This window comes from Syzygium oleosum, unplaced genomic scaffold (assembly GCF_021117445.2).
Source record: "Syzygium oleosum isolate NSW1041296 unplaced genomic scaffold, Sole_v2.1 Sole_v2.15, whole genome shotgun sequence".
In the NCBI taxonomy this organism is placed as follows: domain Eukaryota; kingdom Viridiplantae; phylum Streptophyta; class Magnoliopsida; order Myrtales; family Myrtaceae; genus Syzygium; species Syzygium oleosum.
This window is the reverse complement of record NW_026607499.1, coordinates 5,268,178-5,286,480: the sequence shown is the minus strand read 5'-3', so window position 1 is coordinate 5,286,480 and position 18,303 is coordinate 5,268,178. Positions and strand designations below refer to the sequence as shown.

At 41.0% G+C, this 18,303-nt stretch overlaps 1 protein-coding gene across 1 annotated transcript; it reads right to left on the bottom strand.

Annotated features, from left to right (window-relative positions):
• Nucleotides 1-14,647: 14,647 nt before the first annotated feature.
• On the bottom strand, nucleotides 14,648-17,460 carry LOC115668715 (subtilisin-like protease). Its single transcript, XM_056318630.1, has one exon. It carries the CDS (start codon nucleotides 17,311-17,313, stop codon nucleotides 15,055-15,057), a length of 2,259 nt encoding a protein of 752 aa, XP_056174605.1. The 5' UTR covers nucleotides 17,314-17,460; the 3' UTR covers nucleotides 14,648-15,054.
• Nucleotides 17,461-18,303: the final 843 nt, after the last annotated feature.

Below are 18,303 nucleotides of genomic sequence, written 5' to 3'. Positions count from 1 at the left end.
ATGTTACGTACTCTATGTATTTATATATGTATGAGAATATGGTGGAATATTGTTTGGGTAAGTTTTGACCGGTTGCGATTCTACCAAGTTTTCCCGCCACTAGCTGACGATGGATTGTCATTGTACTTGATGATGAACATTGTGCTTTGAAGCTTCCCATTAGACAAATTGACAAAGAACAATTAGTTAGGAGATTCCCAAGTAGGGTCACATTGATTCCGTGTCCAAACATAACATTTTGATATGACATTCTTGCGAATTTGAGCCTCTTGAAGGAGTGACGAAGTTTGTCGAATGCAATCCGATTCAAGTCATTTTAGTGCGATCAAATCACGCTTCTCACTAGTCCCGGTGCCTCTTGGTATGGACCTCATCAATTATTGGTCACCATAAGATTGTGATTCGCGCTCTTTCTTATCACATCTCTTTCTTTTTCATGTTACGTACTCTATGTATTTATATGTATATGAGAAAATGGTGGAATATTGTTTGGGTAAGCTTTGACCGGTTGCGATTCTACCAAGTTTTCCCGCCACTGGCTGACGATGGATTGTCATTGTACTTGATGATGAACAAGGTGCTTTGGAGCTTCCCATTAGACAAATTGACAAAGAACAATTAGTTAGGAGATTCCCAAGTAGGGTCACATTGATTCCGTGTCCAAACATAACATTTTGATATGACATTCTTGCGAATTTGAGCCTCTTGAAGGAGCGACGAAGTTTGTCGAATGCAATCCGATTCGGGTCATTTTAGCGCGATCGAATCACGCTTCTCACCGGTCCCGGTGCCTCTTGATATGGACCTCATCAATTATTGGTCACCATAGGATTGTGATTGATGCATGCGCTCTTTCTTATTACATCTCTTTCTTTTTCTTGTTACCTACTCTATGTATTTATATATGTATGAGAAAATGGTGCAATATTGTTTGGGTAAGCTTTGACCGGTTGCGATTCTACCAAGTTTTCACGCCACTAGAGGACATAATGCTTGAATGTCTAAACTATCCATGTGACACACTCGATAGCACCTCATGCTATCAAAAGAATCTTATAATATGAGGGGGAAGAACACTAGAAGTGTCAAAACTTATGTACCGCGCTCACTTTAGTGCCAAAAATTTTCGCCAGCTCACTTAAGTGTCAAATCAGAGGAAAAACAATCATTTAAGTGCCAACGGCGAGAAATTCCGGCCAAATTAATACGTGACTTTTATAATTAAAATTTTAATCTGAGTTGGATTTTATTTTTAAAAAAATCAGTTTATGTGGCATTTCCATGTGTATATTTTAATTTTTTAAATATTTTTTCTGATTTTTTTTTCTTTTTTTCATTCATTTCCTTTTTTCTTTTCTTTCTTCTTCTTCTACCATTGGCCGGTTACCGGACACCGGCCATCAGCCATGGCTAGCCACCTGGGCTCGCCCGGACGAGGCCGCCGTCGCCCACCACAGGCGAGGCTCGGCTTGGCGAGGACGGGCGAGCCTCGGCGAGGGCTCCCCTCGCCAGATTTGGCGAGGGGAGCCCTTGCAGAGGCGAGGCCGACTGTCGCCGGGCCTCACCTATGGCGGGTGACGGTGTCCTCGTCCGGGCGAGGCCAGGCGGCCGGCCATGGCCGGTCACTAGCCAAAGGTGAAGAAGAAGAAAAAAAAGAAAAGAAGGAAAAAAAGATCAGAAAAATATTTAAAAAAATGAAAAAATATTATTAAATATTATCCCTATCAGTGTAGACGTGCCACGTAGGACTGGGAAATTAATAAAATATGGCAATGTCAAATTTTCGGCGACTCAAATCGGAGTTGGCACTTAAGTGATCCGAAATAAACTTTTGGCACTAAAGTGAGCGCTGTACACAAGTTTTGACACTTCTAGTAATTTTCCTCCTATAATATGATTTAATTAGAACATTTCAAAATCATGATGCGTGAGGAAAAGGTAATGTGCGAAAAGGACAAAGCCTCAACTCTATAGTTAACTTCCAAATCAGGAACAACTTCCAAAACTAAAAAAAGTTCTGACCTTTTTTTAGGGATAATAACCAAATGATCCCTTAACTTTGGCCCAATTTGCAACGTTGTCCCTGAACTTTCAATTTGTTTAATGTGGTCCATGAACTTTGATCAAATGTGCAATGTGATCCCTAAATTTTTAACTTATTCAATTTAGTCCTTGAACTTTAGAACTAGTCCCTGGACTACTTAAAAATGTTTAATGTCGTCCTTCAACTTAAATTATTGGAAGGACAATATTGAATATTTCCATATAGTCTAGGGACTAGTTTGAACTGTTAGTGGTCTGCTCTAGGAATCAATCAAGGTTGATACTCTAATATTAGTTGTGGATTAGGTTGTATCGGAAAACCAACCTTCACTATACCTAGGTAGTCATAATGTCTTGCTAGAGACTGCTTATGACTTGTGGGCCAAAAAGGGTTTTGAGCACACTGCTAATGTTTAATGAACCTATAGGGTCGCACACAATAACAAACCAAGTTAATATTTTTTGTGCGCCGGGATCTACTTAAAATAAGAAGTAGATTTTAATTTATTCTCCTATTCAACTTATATAGGTGGTCGTGCACATTATGAGATAACGATTAAACGTACGATTGAAGGTGGACAGTTTGGCGGGCCCAAATCGCCCGGCTCCACTTCTTTTAATTTGTGTAGATAATGAGGCTATATATATATAAAAGGTGTCAGTGACGAAAAACCCTAAGAGAGAAAAAAAAAATGCCTCCAAGAGAATATAAGGAGAATCGTTCTCTGTTCATAGATCTTTGAGAGAGTCTCGAAGATCAAAAGCGATCAAGAAAAAGAAGTCCAAAATCTTTAGCTAGCACTTGGATCGTTGGAGACTTCCGTTCGTGTGTGTGGATACCGATAGAGGCGCAATACTTGGGGCACTAATCCATACACAATCGATTATCAATATACCTTCGATCTGCAAAAAGGAGGTAAGTGTCGAACTTCTATTTATATTTCAATATACACATGGATTCTGTCTAGGGTTTTGGTTTATAAATTTCGCTGCGTTTTTTAGCACTTGAGGAACCCTACATGAACATGTACAAAAAGTTCAAGGACCAAATTAAATAAATTACGCTTGGTCGTCCGTATAAAACTCGGGATAGGATATGTTTTATCCTATTCCGTGTTTGGAAGGTGTATCGGATAGTATAATGTCGAATATAGATGGGATATAACTCGGATAAAAAAATCTGAGGGGAGGGGGTAGGATAAGGTCGGATAGGATTTCTCCTATCCTTCATATAAAAGCAAATTTTTAGAAACCCTACCCTTCATTCACGCGCTCTTCACCCACGCGGCTCGTCGAGACAGTGAACTGGAAGGACCCGCAGGAGGAGGAGATCAAGTGGTCGTCCGCGGAAATACTGTTGAAGCTTGCTGGGAAGAAGCGCTTTTCCGCACCTCCCCGGCGACATCAGAGAAGCTCCGACCCTCTTCGTCGCTTCTTCTTCTTCTTCTTCTTCTTCTTCTAGGTGCGCCGACTGCTCAGCTCTGCTCAGCTCATATATTGTTACTGTCCTCTCCAGTTTCGCACCGTCATCAATGGCGTTCGTCATGTTTGTCGAATGGTATCTAGTTCGCGGTGGAGCAAGGAATCGGTGGCCCTTCTTCCTTGCAATTGCTGATTCAGTTCTGTTCGATTTGTCTGTTTCGAAAAACAACACGATTGCGGACGATGAAGGAACCCACCATCTCGCTATTTCGATTGTTTGTTTTGTGCTTGCGATGCTCCGTGGTTCGGTGGAGTTGAGGTTTGGTAACTTGGAGCTTGTCTCTCCGCTCTTCGCGGCTTCAGTTGATGTCGAAAGATGGCTTTTTTTATTTCACATTCGAGTTCCATCTTTATTATCCCATTTAAGATGTTCTTCCAACGTTGTTATATGTAAACCCTGGTATTTGATGCTTTTGCAGATCAATGGGTGGCCTGGCTATTAATAAGAAGAAGAAGGGTGCGGGTGCGGTGAAGCCTCCGCCTAAGAAGAAGCTGAAGAATGATTTGTTTGCGGAAAAGCGCTCAAAGAAAGACGATGATGACAATTTTCTTGTCTCATTTGTTTCTATTTTCATTTTATTTATTTTTTGTAAAGAAATTTGAAAATCTAATAAAATGTCATATTTTCAAGTTTATTTGTGTATGAGAATGTTATTTTTATAGTAATAAGATCGAAATATTTCATGAGCATCACGTAGGGGTATATATGTCCTTTATATTGATATACAGTTTCTACCAAACGCGGGATAGGATAGGATATGAGAATATCCGACTTTAAATTCGTACTTCACCAAACAGTGGATAGGATATAGCTAAATCCCTAGATTTTCTATCCTATCTTATCCAATCCTATCCTGATCAGAAATACGGATGACCAAACGCAGCCTAAAAGTTTAGGGACCACATTGCACATTGGGCTAAAGCTTAAGGACCACATTGCAAATTGGGCCAAAACTCAGGGACCATTTGTGTCATTTGCCCTTTTTCTAATGTTTCAATTGCATTCATGTAGTTGATTTTCAATATTATTAATCTCCATAAATGAAGTTATTGTATGTTAATATAAGTGCCATATGCTATTGTTATTTTATGGCCCTTGAAATTTATCCGAAAATGAATGAGAGCATAACTCCAGAGTTTTTCGAAGAATTTTTTTTTTAGAGGGGCCATATAGGGATTCTCTTGTGTGAACCTCTCGAACGAGTCTAATAAGAAGAAGTCGGTATTTGGTCCGGAGCAAGACATTTAAAGGCTCAAGAAAAAAACATGGGGAAGGGACTCCCCGGTATGGTGGAGGTTTGTTCCCATGTTCTCTCCGTATTCCCTCCCTTCAGGGAAAAAAAAGATTTAGAGAGAATATGGGGCGCCTCTTGGATGGTGAAGATAGACACCACGTCAACTTAGGTTTGTTATCTCTTGGTAGGCAGGTATAGTAGTCTCCCGCGCCTGGGATGGCGCGGGATGACAAAAGGGAAAGTCTCGGCTTCCTGTAGATCTGATTGTGCTTCGCACAAGCTTGTCAACCAATTGGAAGACCTATACCCCGGTCAACCGACTTGGGCCAAAACTCAAAGATCATTTGTGTCATTTTCCCTTTTTCTAATGTTTCAATTGCATTCATGTAGTTGATTTTCAATATTATTAATCTCTATAAATGAAGTTATTATATGTTATTATAAGTGCCATATGGTATTGTTATTTTATGGCCCTTGAAAGTTATCTGAAAATGAACGAGAGCATAACTCCAAAGTTTTTCAAACATTTTTTTTTGTGGAGGGGGGACATAGAGGGATTCTCTTATGTGAACTTATCGAATGAGTCTAATAAGAAGAAGTCGGTATCACTTAAATTAAAGAGCACCTAGAGAAAGCAATAATGTAGAGATAAAATATTCGATAATGATCCCAAAGTTTTATTGCAATCATCTATTTTCTTTTTATAAGAAAGTATTGATGTTCTCGAGGAAGAAAAAAAAAGAAAACAAGTAAACGACCAAGAATAAATGCACGTTGACTTTAGAAATCATTAATTGATAATGGGGATCATTTAGCGTAGTACGGAATTTTCTTAAGCTATATTTTTTTTTATGATAGTTGGTGTCAATTTGCTCATAAGCTCTTTTATTTAAACTATATCGGATTATCCCTATGACTAGAAGCGAGCATGATTTCAGGGTAGAATTGGGATCCGGAGAACCAAACCAGTGGGAATCGATCCAGTACCAAGGTATGCAGAGTAAGTTAAATTTGGGAAACCTATTTCGACGAGCTCCAAGAACTTGAAACCTGAAATAAGTCATTGTATTTTTCTTGTTCTATGTTTTCTTGCAATAGTACAATATTCCATGGCGTTTAATGATGAATGTGTAATCTGGAGCCGCTAGTATGAGTTTTCATTTCCGGCATATCCATGATTGAGACTTGTACTTTGTTAATATTTCATATTCTTCGTATATCTAAATATGAGTTATGGTCAATAGATTGTAACAATAAATCGTAATCATTAAAGATCATGATTCACTATAATCATTTAATCAAGAATATAGGTGAAACATAGATAGATCTTGGAACTGGCCCTAAAACCTGTAACGGATAGCTTCCAGATGAAACCTAGATTGACCTAGGAACTGCTCACCCCTGCTTATTAATGTTGTGACCAAACATTGACCAGAGGTGATTGTCGAATGATCGACAGCAACACAAGACTGCTCGAGGCTCATCGAGAAAAATACTAGAGGCAATCAATGGGCTAGCTTAGGCCATGCTGGCCCTTTGGTTAGGCCTAACTTCTTGCCCAAGATCGACCATCAACAAAAAAAGCGTCCATTATTTTTCGGGTCGGGCTAAATCAGGCATTATATCTAAATGGGCTTGCTCCAAGCCCGTCCAAAATTTTCTAGCCCATGTGATGCTGGTGGGCTTAGGCAGGCCCATGATACGATATCTTGAACCCATTTTTAGGGGCAAATTGACATGGCATTTTGAATCAAGTCTCAAAGTATATGGGACATCTTGAATCTATTTCCAGTTGTCTTTGAAAATACCCTTTGCAAGGCAACAATTTAAGGGTCAATCTTAGTAGTCATTTTGATGCAAAGACATGTTCATTGTTTCGTGGTCGACAAGTGACATAATTCAATTATGAAAAACTAACTTCAAACGCACATACTGTTCATCCGATAATAAATGTGTAAAGATATTATTGCATATGTAATCCGTTTATCAATGTGTAACAATATTTTTGTGCCAACATGAACTTGACAATAATCGATTCTTATAACTTCTCTCGACTTTGAAAACGTAAACCACCAATTGAAAACTTTCGGTCTTTCTCTTTCCACGGTTCGGACATTGACATCTGCTTCTGTTCTGGTCCGTAGGCATTGGCTGACGACAACTGCATCATGTCTATCTACATGTACAAACTTTGATCATTGTTGAGCATCATTGTAATATTTGTGCTGATCTGGGACTTGTGATCTTGGGCGTTTTTGTTAGGAGTCATATTTTTATCAAGTTCTTTAATGCCTGCCTTTCCTGAAGGGGCTTGAATCTTAAGTCTCAAAGAAATTGAACTTTGTCAACCCACTTTGAAGTATGGATTTTTGTCCTTGGATGTCTTTTTCTCTATGATCCAGATGGGTAAGCGAGGTTTCTCTGCTGTAGAATTACATTGGAAGATGTACGATATATACCTGCTGATGAATGTGAGGTAATCGCGAGGACAGGTTGATAAGGAACAGAGCCAAACTGTTAAGTAATGAAATCAACCTCTCCATGCAATTTCCTAGAACATTATAATAAGCAAGTCATATGGCCTTGTAGTTGTTTGACAGAGCATGTCAGTTAAGATCATTAGCATGGATTTTGTGGTAACTCTTGTGCAAAAGGAGCATACAACACCTTCTGAAATGGAACACCATTCACTGCTTGAAATAACCATCACCATGATGGAATCAAAGTTCGACACATTTGACCAAATCAAACAATCCCATGCCGACCAATTTAACGTTCTTTGGACTAAAAATGTCCCCGCAGACAGCAATACCGATTTTTTTACCACTAGCAGCACTCACTTTTAATGTGCATGATCCCGTCAAGATCTGTTACTTCTGTTGGAATGATTGATTTGGTATCAAGGCTCCCCCATCAACCTGAGTTATCGTGTTATTATGTATCTACATTCTACCTTGTGTCATTACTATACCAAGAACCAATCTAACAATAAATCAGCTTCTGTAATACGATGAAAACACAGATATCTATGGACTACGAGACTTCTAGCGTCAATTGTATATCTTTTTTTTTTCTTTGCTTTTGGTCGAACCATTCAGGATATGCAAATTGTATAAATATCAGATTGTACCAAAACAATTATGTCCTTTTTAAATGGAAATCTTAGTACTGGAAGTTTTGAATCAATGTCAACCCCTATTACTCATAACAGAGGGACGAATAACCCGATTGAAAGCAGCACGTCTGTATAGAACCTAGAGCAGTATTACGTTTTTCTGAGGTAAAAATTGTTGGAAATATGAGATAAATTGATGGGTGAATGAATGAGAAATTGATGCTCAAAGAACACCCTTGAGTTGGAAGTGGGAAGTGGAAAAACACTATTCCCACATCGGAAAAGAAAGAAGGCTATGGAGTGCTTTATATACAGTTACACTTATTTGAAGTGGTAATTATCATAGCACAAACTCTCTGCCTCGCGCGCAGGCGCAGGGGTGCAAATCCGACGCCTGACAAGTTGAAACTTGGGCGCGAGCGCACATCCCGCGTACACGATTGCAGGACCGAAAAGTGGGCCTCGCGACGAGCCCAATTTTGCCTTCTGATTTATTTTTTTTCAACTCAAACTGTTACGAATTTCGTAACGTGCGGCAGATTTAATCAACCGTTATTCCCATGCGTATTGATTTTATAACGGCAGATTTAATCGTCCGTATTGATTTTATAAACGGCAGAATTAATCGTCTGTTATTCGTATTGATTATATAATGGCAGATTTAATCGTCCGTATTGATTTTATAACGGCAGAATTAATCGTCCGTTATTCGTATTGATTTTATAACGGCAGATTTAATCGTCCGTTATTCGTATTGATTTTGTAACGACAGATTTAATCGGCCGTTATTATTCCCGAATTGCTCTTCCCTCTGTTCCTTTTTATCGAAATCATTCTTCCTCTGGTTTTACACTCGCTCTCTCTATTTGCACTGTTTTTCGGTAGTGTTCATTTCGTGCTCTCTTCTTCGCTGTCAACCGTTGTATCCTGGGAGACAGACGTTCACGAAACCTCGGTCGCGTACTGGAGGGAACGAATCTGTTTTAAGGAAACTGTGTCAAACACAGGCCTCGGTATTCATTTGTATCGATTCCAACTTTGTTATTGCAATTTCGTTTCTTTACAATACTGTATTGTTTGTAATATTTATGCTAATGCCGATTTGAATTATCCAACAAAAATAGCTGTCATTTTGAGGGATAATGATGACAAAAGAGTCGTTAGCTTGAGTGAAAGCCATGGTAGTGCTCTAAAGACAGCAGCATAAATTGAATGAGGACCTCCACAATGGCCACAATATAATGGAGAAAACAGAGGAACATATGGCTCTGTAGATTCACAAAGAGGTCAGCCTCACAAGCACAGAGTCATGGATTACTTAGTCTTGATTTTGCGCCTTTCCTTACTGTAGGGTTTGATCCAAGCTCTCTCTTTCAATGCAAAGAGAAAAAAATGGATCCCTCCAACCTCCCACCTGGTCCGCAGCCTCTTCCGCTCATTGGTAAACTCCTCGAACTTGGAAAACCTTCCCCACAAACCTATTGCCAAGCTCGCTCGCGCTTACGGCCCCACAATTTAACTTCTTCTCCAACGCTTGCCAAAGAAAATCCTCCAAACCCACGATGCTAACTTCTTCAATCGAATGATTCCCGAAACCATCGCGGCCCACAACCACAACCTACTCGCCTTGGATTCCCATTTCGCATATACAGCTCACATCGATTGTCCATGTCCAATGGGAGACTTGATTCCAGCCAGAAGCTTCACAGCAAGAAAGTGTAAGAGCTCGTCTGTTAAGTTCAGAAATGTGCGCACAACAACGGCGATGCTGTAGACATTCGCTAAGCAGCTTTTACTGTTAGGACAATGTCTCGTTTGAGTAAGTTTCCCTTTCTAGTTTTCTATTTTTTTTTTATCATTGTCTATATACTAAAAGTGAGTCTTCTTGATGAAGAGTATTACATCCTGCATCGATCAAAGAGGATATTTTAGCGTTCAAGTCAATGTAAGATTTGTGAATTCCCATGTGAGATTGAGGGAGTGTTTCGTAAGTAATTGTGAAGACTCAACATTGCGTTAGTTATTTGGTATAATTAAGGTCAGAAAACATGAGAGTATTTGAGTGACTCATATTGCATCGCTTGATCTATGATGAAATGCTGTGCTACTCTTTCCATGGAGTAGGTTTCACCGATCGAACCATGTAAATCCGGTGTCCGATTTATATCTTGTTTGTTTTGTTCGATTACTTGTTTTCAGCAACATATAAGGGTTAATCTCAACTGTTTGTCGAACAAAGTTTTCTTATGGGACACGGCCTATCCTTCAAATTCAGCTAAAGAGTTGAAGGAGGTGGTGTGGCTAATCATGGCCGAGATTGAAAAGCCAAACCTTGCAAATGACCTTCCTGTGCTCAAGAAGATTGATACACAGGGTCTGAAGTAGCGCCTTGAATTGTACTTTCGCAAAATGTTCGATATCTTTAATGTTCTGATCAACAAAAGGTTGCAGCTAAGGATGCAATCTGGTCAGTTACTGGATGAGGAGAGTGAGGACGTGGACATCTCTATAGTGAAGCATCTGTTTCTTTACTATCTATTTTGTAGAACAATCTTTTATTCTCATTTCGTCATTATCTAAGGAAAAACACCATTGTAGTGCATGATAATCTTGTTCTTATAGTTTTTCGTGTAATTTTTAGTGTGATTAGTTAGCACTCAGCGTAAATAGAACAACCGTATCGGATCAAACATTTTCTCTTCAGTTATACTTGGGTTGGCTTCTTTTGCCGCAAATAAGGAATCCAAATCATCGCTTCATAAGTACTTATCACGCTCCTTATGTCTGTTGCAATGATAACCACAGGCTTTTTTTGCTGCTGGTACCAAAACTACTTCAATTAACAGTGTGCAATGGCAGAGCTACTTCCGCAACCTAGAGAAGCTATCAAAAGCCCAAACCCAGCTCCAAGAAGTCATTGGCGAAAGCAACCAGATCGAGAAAGTCGATAGACCTTGCTTACTGTATTTATAAGCTATCGTAAGAGTTCTCACTTCACCAACCATTTCCACTTCTCCCGCACAAGTCTGAAGCTGAAACAGAAATAGGCGGTTTCACCGTTCCAAAGGGTGCACAAGTTCTTATCACTGGGTGGGCTGTAGGAAGAGATCTTAGCATTTGGATAAATCAAATGAGCTCGTGCCAGAGAGATTTCTATGATCTGGCGTAGATCTCAGGGGCAAAATCTTTTGAGCGTGTACCGTTTGGTGGTGGCAGGCGAATTTGTCCAGGATTTGCCTTTGGCCACGAGAATGTTTCCTCTGATGATGGGTTCGCTCATTAACGCATTCAATTGGAGGTTCAAAGACGGTGTCAGACCAGAGAATATAAACACGGAAGACAAGTTCGGGATCAGCGTGCAGAGAGTTCAACCTGTAAATGTCAAGTTCTTGCCAGTGTATCTTGTGGAAGTTACACGTCATAAAACATGTACTACTTGACTATCACATGTCAAAATATAATGAGAATCCTCGTTTTTTAACACATTCCGTGCATGTGCTTGTTCCTTGCATGACATCATTTCCAATTCATGGAACGACTCAATATTATCCTGTTCATGATATGTGCGTATTTTTGGCGTTGATGCTGCACTCCATTGGTAAGTAACTTGGGTCATATGAACTCTTTTTGGTAACGTGACAAATTGACCCTATATGTTTTTATCCGTCTCGCCCCTAAACTGTAATTTGTCTATAGTTCGGCATGAAAGCAGCTTACATTTTCATAATGTGCTTATGTGACAACTTTTAGTTTGGTAATTTACTAGTACGGGCCAGATAATGGTAAATATACTAAGCGAGATGCCTTTAAAAACCAATGAACTGCATGGTGATTATGATCTGTCCCACTCTACTAATCCATATACACAACATCATTTGAAAATGTTGGGTAACCTCATGGAGTTGGGTGGTAAGGATTATAACCCCAGCCTTGATGTACAGAAACAGCCTCTCCATTCAATTTCCGAATGCATTATCATTAGCAAGCACTTACGTGATTTTGTAGATTCTAGTTGTTTGATAGATCATGTTGGTTTAGATCATTGGCATTCATGCAGTATTTCTTGCGCAAATGGTGCATCAAGCGCCTTTTTGAATGTATTTGCATATGAGCTCTGTCCTTCTGCTGGTGTTTTTCAGGTGCTTGCAGTGGGACACATGAATATGAGGAAGCTTTTACTCATAATGGAAGACTGACTGAAGAACATGAGTTCATGAAAATCGAATGGAGAAAATCTACTTTGCCTTTTAAAATAACTGTCCAAATTCAGAGGTGTATTGATCTGCAGCGGGGGTTCTCCAACCATTCTCGATTACTTGTGATTTCCTATGCAATTGACATACTTTTTCAAATTGTCTAAATCAAGGTTTTGCTATAAACGAGATACTGATCAGCAACCATCTTGACCTATTGCAAGGGTAGGTAGTCTCACCAGACCAAAGCGGTTCAGATGAGAAGTAAGGTATTGATTCAACATTCTAAATAAGGTTGGTTGATGAGTTGAATACAGTTGCCAGCATTTCTTCCTTTCCTTGAGACCTAGCTAATTCCATGAAATGCATATTTAGATAGAAATGTCATCCGGTTGTTCTTGTGTTAATTCATGGTTTAGTAGCAAGCTGCTAAAATTGCTTCAAGCCTTTTAATTTGTGCAGAATTCACTCTTTAATTTGATGCATTTGCAATAAGCTTCTGTTTTGTGCCTCAAAAGTTCATAGGAACGAGGTGCAGTACCTACTACAAGTTCATTATCACCACCGGTTAACTTCAAAATCACACTTCCAATTCGTGCGAGGCTTTTGCAAAACTACAACCCTTTAGCTTCCTTCTAGCCCTTGGGAATTCAAACGAATCACAAAAAGAATCTTTAATATAAAAATGTCATGGCAACGTTGCTAAGACTGTCTTTGAGAGTTCACAATCAAATAACAGATGTTCACGGGATTCACAGCTCCGAGCACACGAGAGAAAGGAAGTAGACACAGTCTATCCTTTTGCTCATTCTATTAAAATTTGGACCAATTATTCAGAGTAATCATCTGAACAACGATCCAAACTTTGGCACCTTTGGACCGAATCAAACAAGCCTATGCCAATTAAGCTCAACAACCTTCCAGCCAGTAGCCAGACTGATATTACCACTAGCAAAACCCACTCCCACGTGTTTGTTCCTGTCAAGAATTGTATGTATGAAATTTAAATGATCCTCTAGCTGAGTCGGGTCTTATTATATTGAGATTGTATTTCTACAGTAGGATTTCCTCTGGTTTAGTGATGGTGGTTTCTGGAACTGCAATGACGTACTTTTGGAAGCTGTCATCTACATTTAATCGATGAACTCACCAAGCATTAAGCAACAGATTAGTTCATATAGTGAGGGTGACCTGACATAACAGTTTTACTTCTGAGCGGATTAGTTAGTGTTGGCTGGGCTGGACCCTTGAGCAAAAGATTTGATGGCAGAGCAGTTAGGTATTTACAACCAAGGCCTGAGTCCGATCTCTCCTCAAGAGAGAGGAAAAGTTATGCTTGATTGAGGGCTCGAAGGCTGAGGAACAGATGTATAGCCGATAAGGGACCCCGTCCCAAATCGGGCTCAGTAGAAATGCAGATCTTACTAAGGAGGATCCGGAACTTGTTTTCTTCATTCATCTGCACCCAACACCAGCAGAATGAACTCATCACGCCGAGCACACGTCATTCGAGTTTCCTTTGCTTAATATGAGGATTTTTTGGACAATGAATGAGAAAGGAGCAGAAAGAAGAGACTCGTCAGAACTTTCTGCTGAAGAACATGATCCACATTTTTTGTGATTTAGTTACATATCTGTATATTAGTTTATTAGTTGTGCTTAGGTAGCTATTAGTTGATAATCTTTTAATGTACCCAGAAGAGGCCAATGAATCTTTGCAGGCGGCAGCAATGGTAGTGGGCGGCTGACGAATAAAACAAATTAGCCCCTACTTGCCAGGAAAAAAAACATATGAGAAGAATCTACTCTGTTCCTTTTTGTCCGCGGTGCTTGGCTTCAATAGTGCATGTTCATAACAACCAATCAATGTCTTGTGCAAGTGGGGAGCAATCCATTGCATCGGTCCCCCATTCACTCTGTAAAAACGGAGAAAGAAACAAATGCCATCAACCACCGAGACTATCAGCATCATATCTATTCCCCCACTTCTTTTAGGCGAAGCTTTCAAAATCCTGAAAATGTATAGATATCATATGAGAATTAAATGAGCATGTGTTATAAGAAAGAGTTAGTATTTGAAGGTTTGAATACTTGCTGTGATCTGTCCGTGAGAACAACCTTGGGCTGGGTTCACTCCAATGTGGAGAAAGCCCAGTAAAATGCAAGTCCGAAGGTTTGAGTGCATATGATGATTCATGCGGAGAGAGTAATGGGAGGTTATATTTGGCCTAAATAAATAGGGTTTCTCTTTATTTATGTGGTAGCGGCAAAGAATGATTAGCAAGAGAGAAAGAGAGGCAAAAAATCTGGAAAGACGGTGCTGTCTGGTTTTCATCAAGCTGACAATTAGAGGTCGATCCGCGGTCTACAGCGTGCTTGCGACACATTGTTCTCGAATCGAATCGGTTTGATTTTCATTTGGATCTCCCTTCATCAGGTTTTTTGTGGGTAGAACCGAACTTGTGTTATAGTGAGATTTCATGTGTTTTGCCAAGAATAGTGTTCTTGATATCGTTCACGGGGCTTTTCTCAGGGTAGCCCCGTGAATGACTTTCGTGTTATATTTAAGGATAAACATCTTGCTGAATATCAAAGATTTGTTCCTATTGATACCAATGAGATCATCTTAGTGGATAAAATCATTAACATTGTAAGACTGGTCAATGCGCAAGCCATCCATCTTCACTGAACCAATCTGTGGAAGGTTTTATAAACCGCAATAAACTACTGAACAACGGCCCAATCAACCAAGAGGATAGAAAGGGCAAACTACTATCATCTGAAGTTTGAACTAGCTCTGAGTTCTCTTCAGGGACCAGTTCACCGTCTCGTTCCAAATACAATGAAACAGAAGTGATTCTATATTCTTATCATATCTTTTATTGTTTGAGAGAGCGAAACATAAGGTCTTGACTTTGCATCACCACTTGCTCCTGTATCTGGAGTCTCACTCTATCTTGCAGAGTCTGGCAACAGAGTGAACATTTCATTTAAATACAACAGCAATGGGGCTTCTCACGGAGTGATCTGAAGAAACCCATGTGAGGGATCCTTGCGCAAATGGCTTAGTAACACTCCCACTAGAACTTCTGCTGATCCCCACAGTATATGTGGCCGTTAGCACTGCAGTACTGAACTTGATCTCAGAAGGATACACCGTGACATCGACACCTTCCGGTGCATCAACCTTGTATGTATACGAGGAGTCAGTGGGCCCGACATTCGTAACTGTCCTAGAATAGTTCTGGGCGCTAGAACCCAGAATTATGCTGAACGATGGGTAATTCAGCTGTGCTTCAGGTATGCTTTTTATTTGTGAGCATTTGACCTTTTCCTGGGTGATGGTTTCTATGTTGGAATCCGAGTATCCCAAACCACATAAATAAGGGACGTAGTCGTCGGACTTGATATCGTAAATAAGGCCCGGATCGTCTGCTTTGGGTGGATTCACGTGGCCTGAGCCTACGGTGAAGATGTCAGCTGGAAGAAGGGTTTCATCAACGATTGGCTTACTTCCAAGGTTCAGTTGATATGCAGTGGTCATGATTGCGGATTTTATGGCGGCAGGTGACCAATCAGGGTGTGCGCTCTTCAGCAGAGCTGCAACGCCGCTGAGATGAGGGCACGACATGGAGGTTCCAGAGATGATGTTGAAGGTCGCACTGGTAGTCGTGCTGTTATCGAGAGAGAATGGCCAGGCCGCTAGGATGCTGACTCCTGGGCCAATGATGTCGGGCTTCAGGATTCCAGGACTCTCGAAGCTGGGACCCCTGGAAGAGAAGGATGTCACTGCTGGCGCATCAGAATTCCCAATAATTGTTCCTTTGAACAAAATGGTGGCCGTCGGATTGGAGGCTGAGTTGATGTAGGCCTTGATTTTCAGACCATCAGCGTAAGGTATGTGGGTTGCGGGAAGGACATGAGCGTCAGCTAGGGTGCTGTAGCCGTTGAGTTCGTCGTTCATCAGAATCATGGCAGCGCCACCAGCATCCTTCACTTCCTGCCCTTTGGCAATTCTTCCGATTCCCCCGCCTCTCTCGCACAAGACCATCTTTCCTTTCACGTCTGAGTTCCGTAATGATCCTTCAGCACATAATGCTGATGTTTGGTTTCCATTTGCGCCTGCATACACAAGTGGGTAAGCCGATCCGAAGTCCTTGGGCTGGAAAAGGGATTCGCCATCGTACTCTGCGCCATTTCCCAGCTTAGCAGTAGCTTTTATGGTCCTATCAATAGTGCTTGCCCCTACGGTGAGAATCCATGGAGCCTCGTTCGACAGGGAAGTGTTGATTGGGCCACTATTACCTGCTGAGCAGCTCACGAAGATTCCCTTATGAATCGCAGAAAATGCCCCGACAGCAATGGAGTCGGCATAGAACGGAGCTGAACCGCCACCAAGAGAGAGGGAGAGCACATCAACACCGTCTTCGATGGCAGCGTCCATGGCGGCCAGTATGTTGCTCTCAGTGCAGCCCACATTGGAGCATACCTGGTACATTGCCAGGTGGGCACGAGGCGCGATTCCAACGGCAGTGCCAGTGGCTTGTCCCAGGACATTGGCATTCTTTACAAAATTGCCCGCTGCTGTGCTGGAAGTGTGGGTGCCATGCCCCTCCTCGTCGGTTGGTGGCGAAGTCAAGTTCGCGAAATTCCTCGCGCCGATGAGCTTGTTATTGCAGGCAGTGGCATTGAAATCACACTTGCCTTTCCATTTAGCAGGGGGAGGAGACATTCCTTCGTCATCGAACGAAGGGTGACCTGGCGTTATTCCCGTGTCCAGGACACCGATGATCACGCCCTTGCCCAAACTCGAGTCTTTCCAAATTCCCTCCCCCGGTTTCAAGCCCAAGAAGGAGGGCGAGTGAGTCGTGTGCAACGAGAAAATCTTCTCTTGTTTTGCATACACAACCGCATCCAACGTCGCAAGTTCCTTAGCCTCTTCTGCGGTCAACTTTGCCGCGAATCCCGTGATCGCATTCTTGTAGGAATGGACCATACGTTGCGTCTGATCCAAATTCGCTGTCGTCTGGGGCAGGAATGATTGGTACCAGCTTTGTAGATCCTCTGGTCCGGCAAAAACTTCACCCGCTGGTTTTCTAACATGGACAATATAAGTAGACAGGACAGTTTGTTCATGTTCAAGAACAGTTTTGGCGGTCGCAGGATAAAAACTGAAAGAGCAAATGAAACCAACAAGAATGAAAACCGCCACCATCGGCAACTTTACGCATCGGTTTTCCTCCATTTTTCAGCAATAAGGTTCAAGAGAAAAACCTATACAGCTCACGCTTTTCAACTAATGAACTCAAGCTTGCATTTATAGATGAGAGTCATAAAGCGCCAAAGTTGGACTGTTTCGGCGTTCAAAACAATGGCCGGCGAAGCTTCTTAAGAACAAATGTGGGGACAATTGACCTGAATAACTTATCAATTAACATGCTGAGAATAAGCAACTAACATCAGCAAGAAGAAACGAGATATTTGTGCTGCATGAAAAGCGTAGGACTTTTGATCAAACAATAAAAACACGGGACTTGGTAAATCCCGCCTAGTTATGCTTCCAGTTAAGAACAAGACGGGCGACGGTACATATGTTTTTTCATCAGTTTGCTCACAATTGAAGAGCGCGGGGCGATGCCGACGAGGCGATTCTTCGCTAATTTGAGTAACACGAGCTGCTTACTGCTTAAGTTTGCGACGGTATATACTTCTTGATTGGATTTTAGCGGGAAGTACTAAACGGCGGTGGACAAAACCTCGAAAGAAGGAACAAAAAGATTTCCGATGAGATTTAGACTTCTTTTTCTTCAATTAGATGCTCATTACGAATCATACAAGTAGATGGAAACAAGAGGAAAAAAGGAGAAAATGGAGGTTGGTCTTACATTAATCATTCTAATGTGGAAATACAAAACTGATGCTTGCATTCATCAACGAGCGGTGGTCAATTTTAATATGATGCTTGATGGTATGATCGTTCGTTTGTAGCTATCATGTGGAGCCTCTGTTCGATTGTTTCCTCCACGCCAATTTCTATTTTGCTTGTAGCTAACGATGGATTGTCTTTGTACTTGATGATGAACAAGGTGCTTTGAAGCTTCCCATTAGGCAAATTGACAAAGAACAATTAGATAGGAGATTCCCAAGTGGGGTCACATTGACTCCGTGTCCAAATCAAACATTTTGAGATGACATTCTTACGAATTTGACTCTCCAAAGGAGTGAAAAAAGTTTG

Coding starts and splice junctions, on each gene's coding strand:
- LOC115668715 (XM_056318630.1), bottom strand. CDS start 17,313: ATGGAGGAAAACCGATGCGTAAAGTTGCCGATGGTGGCGGTTTTCATT.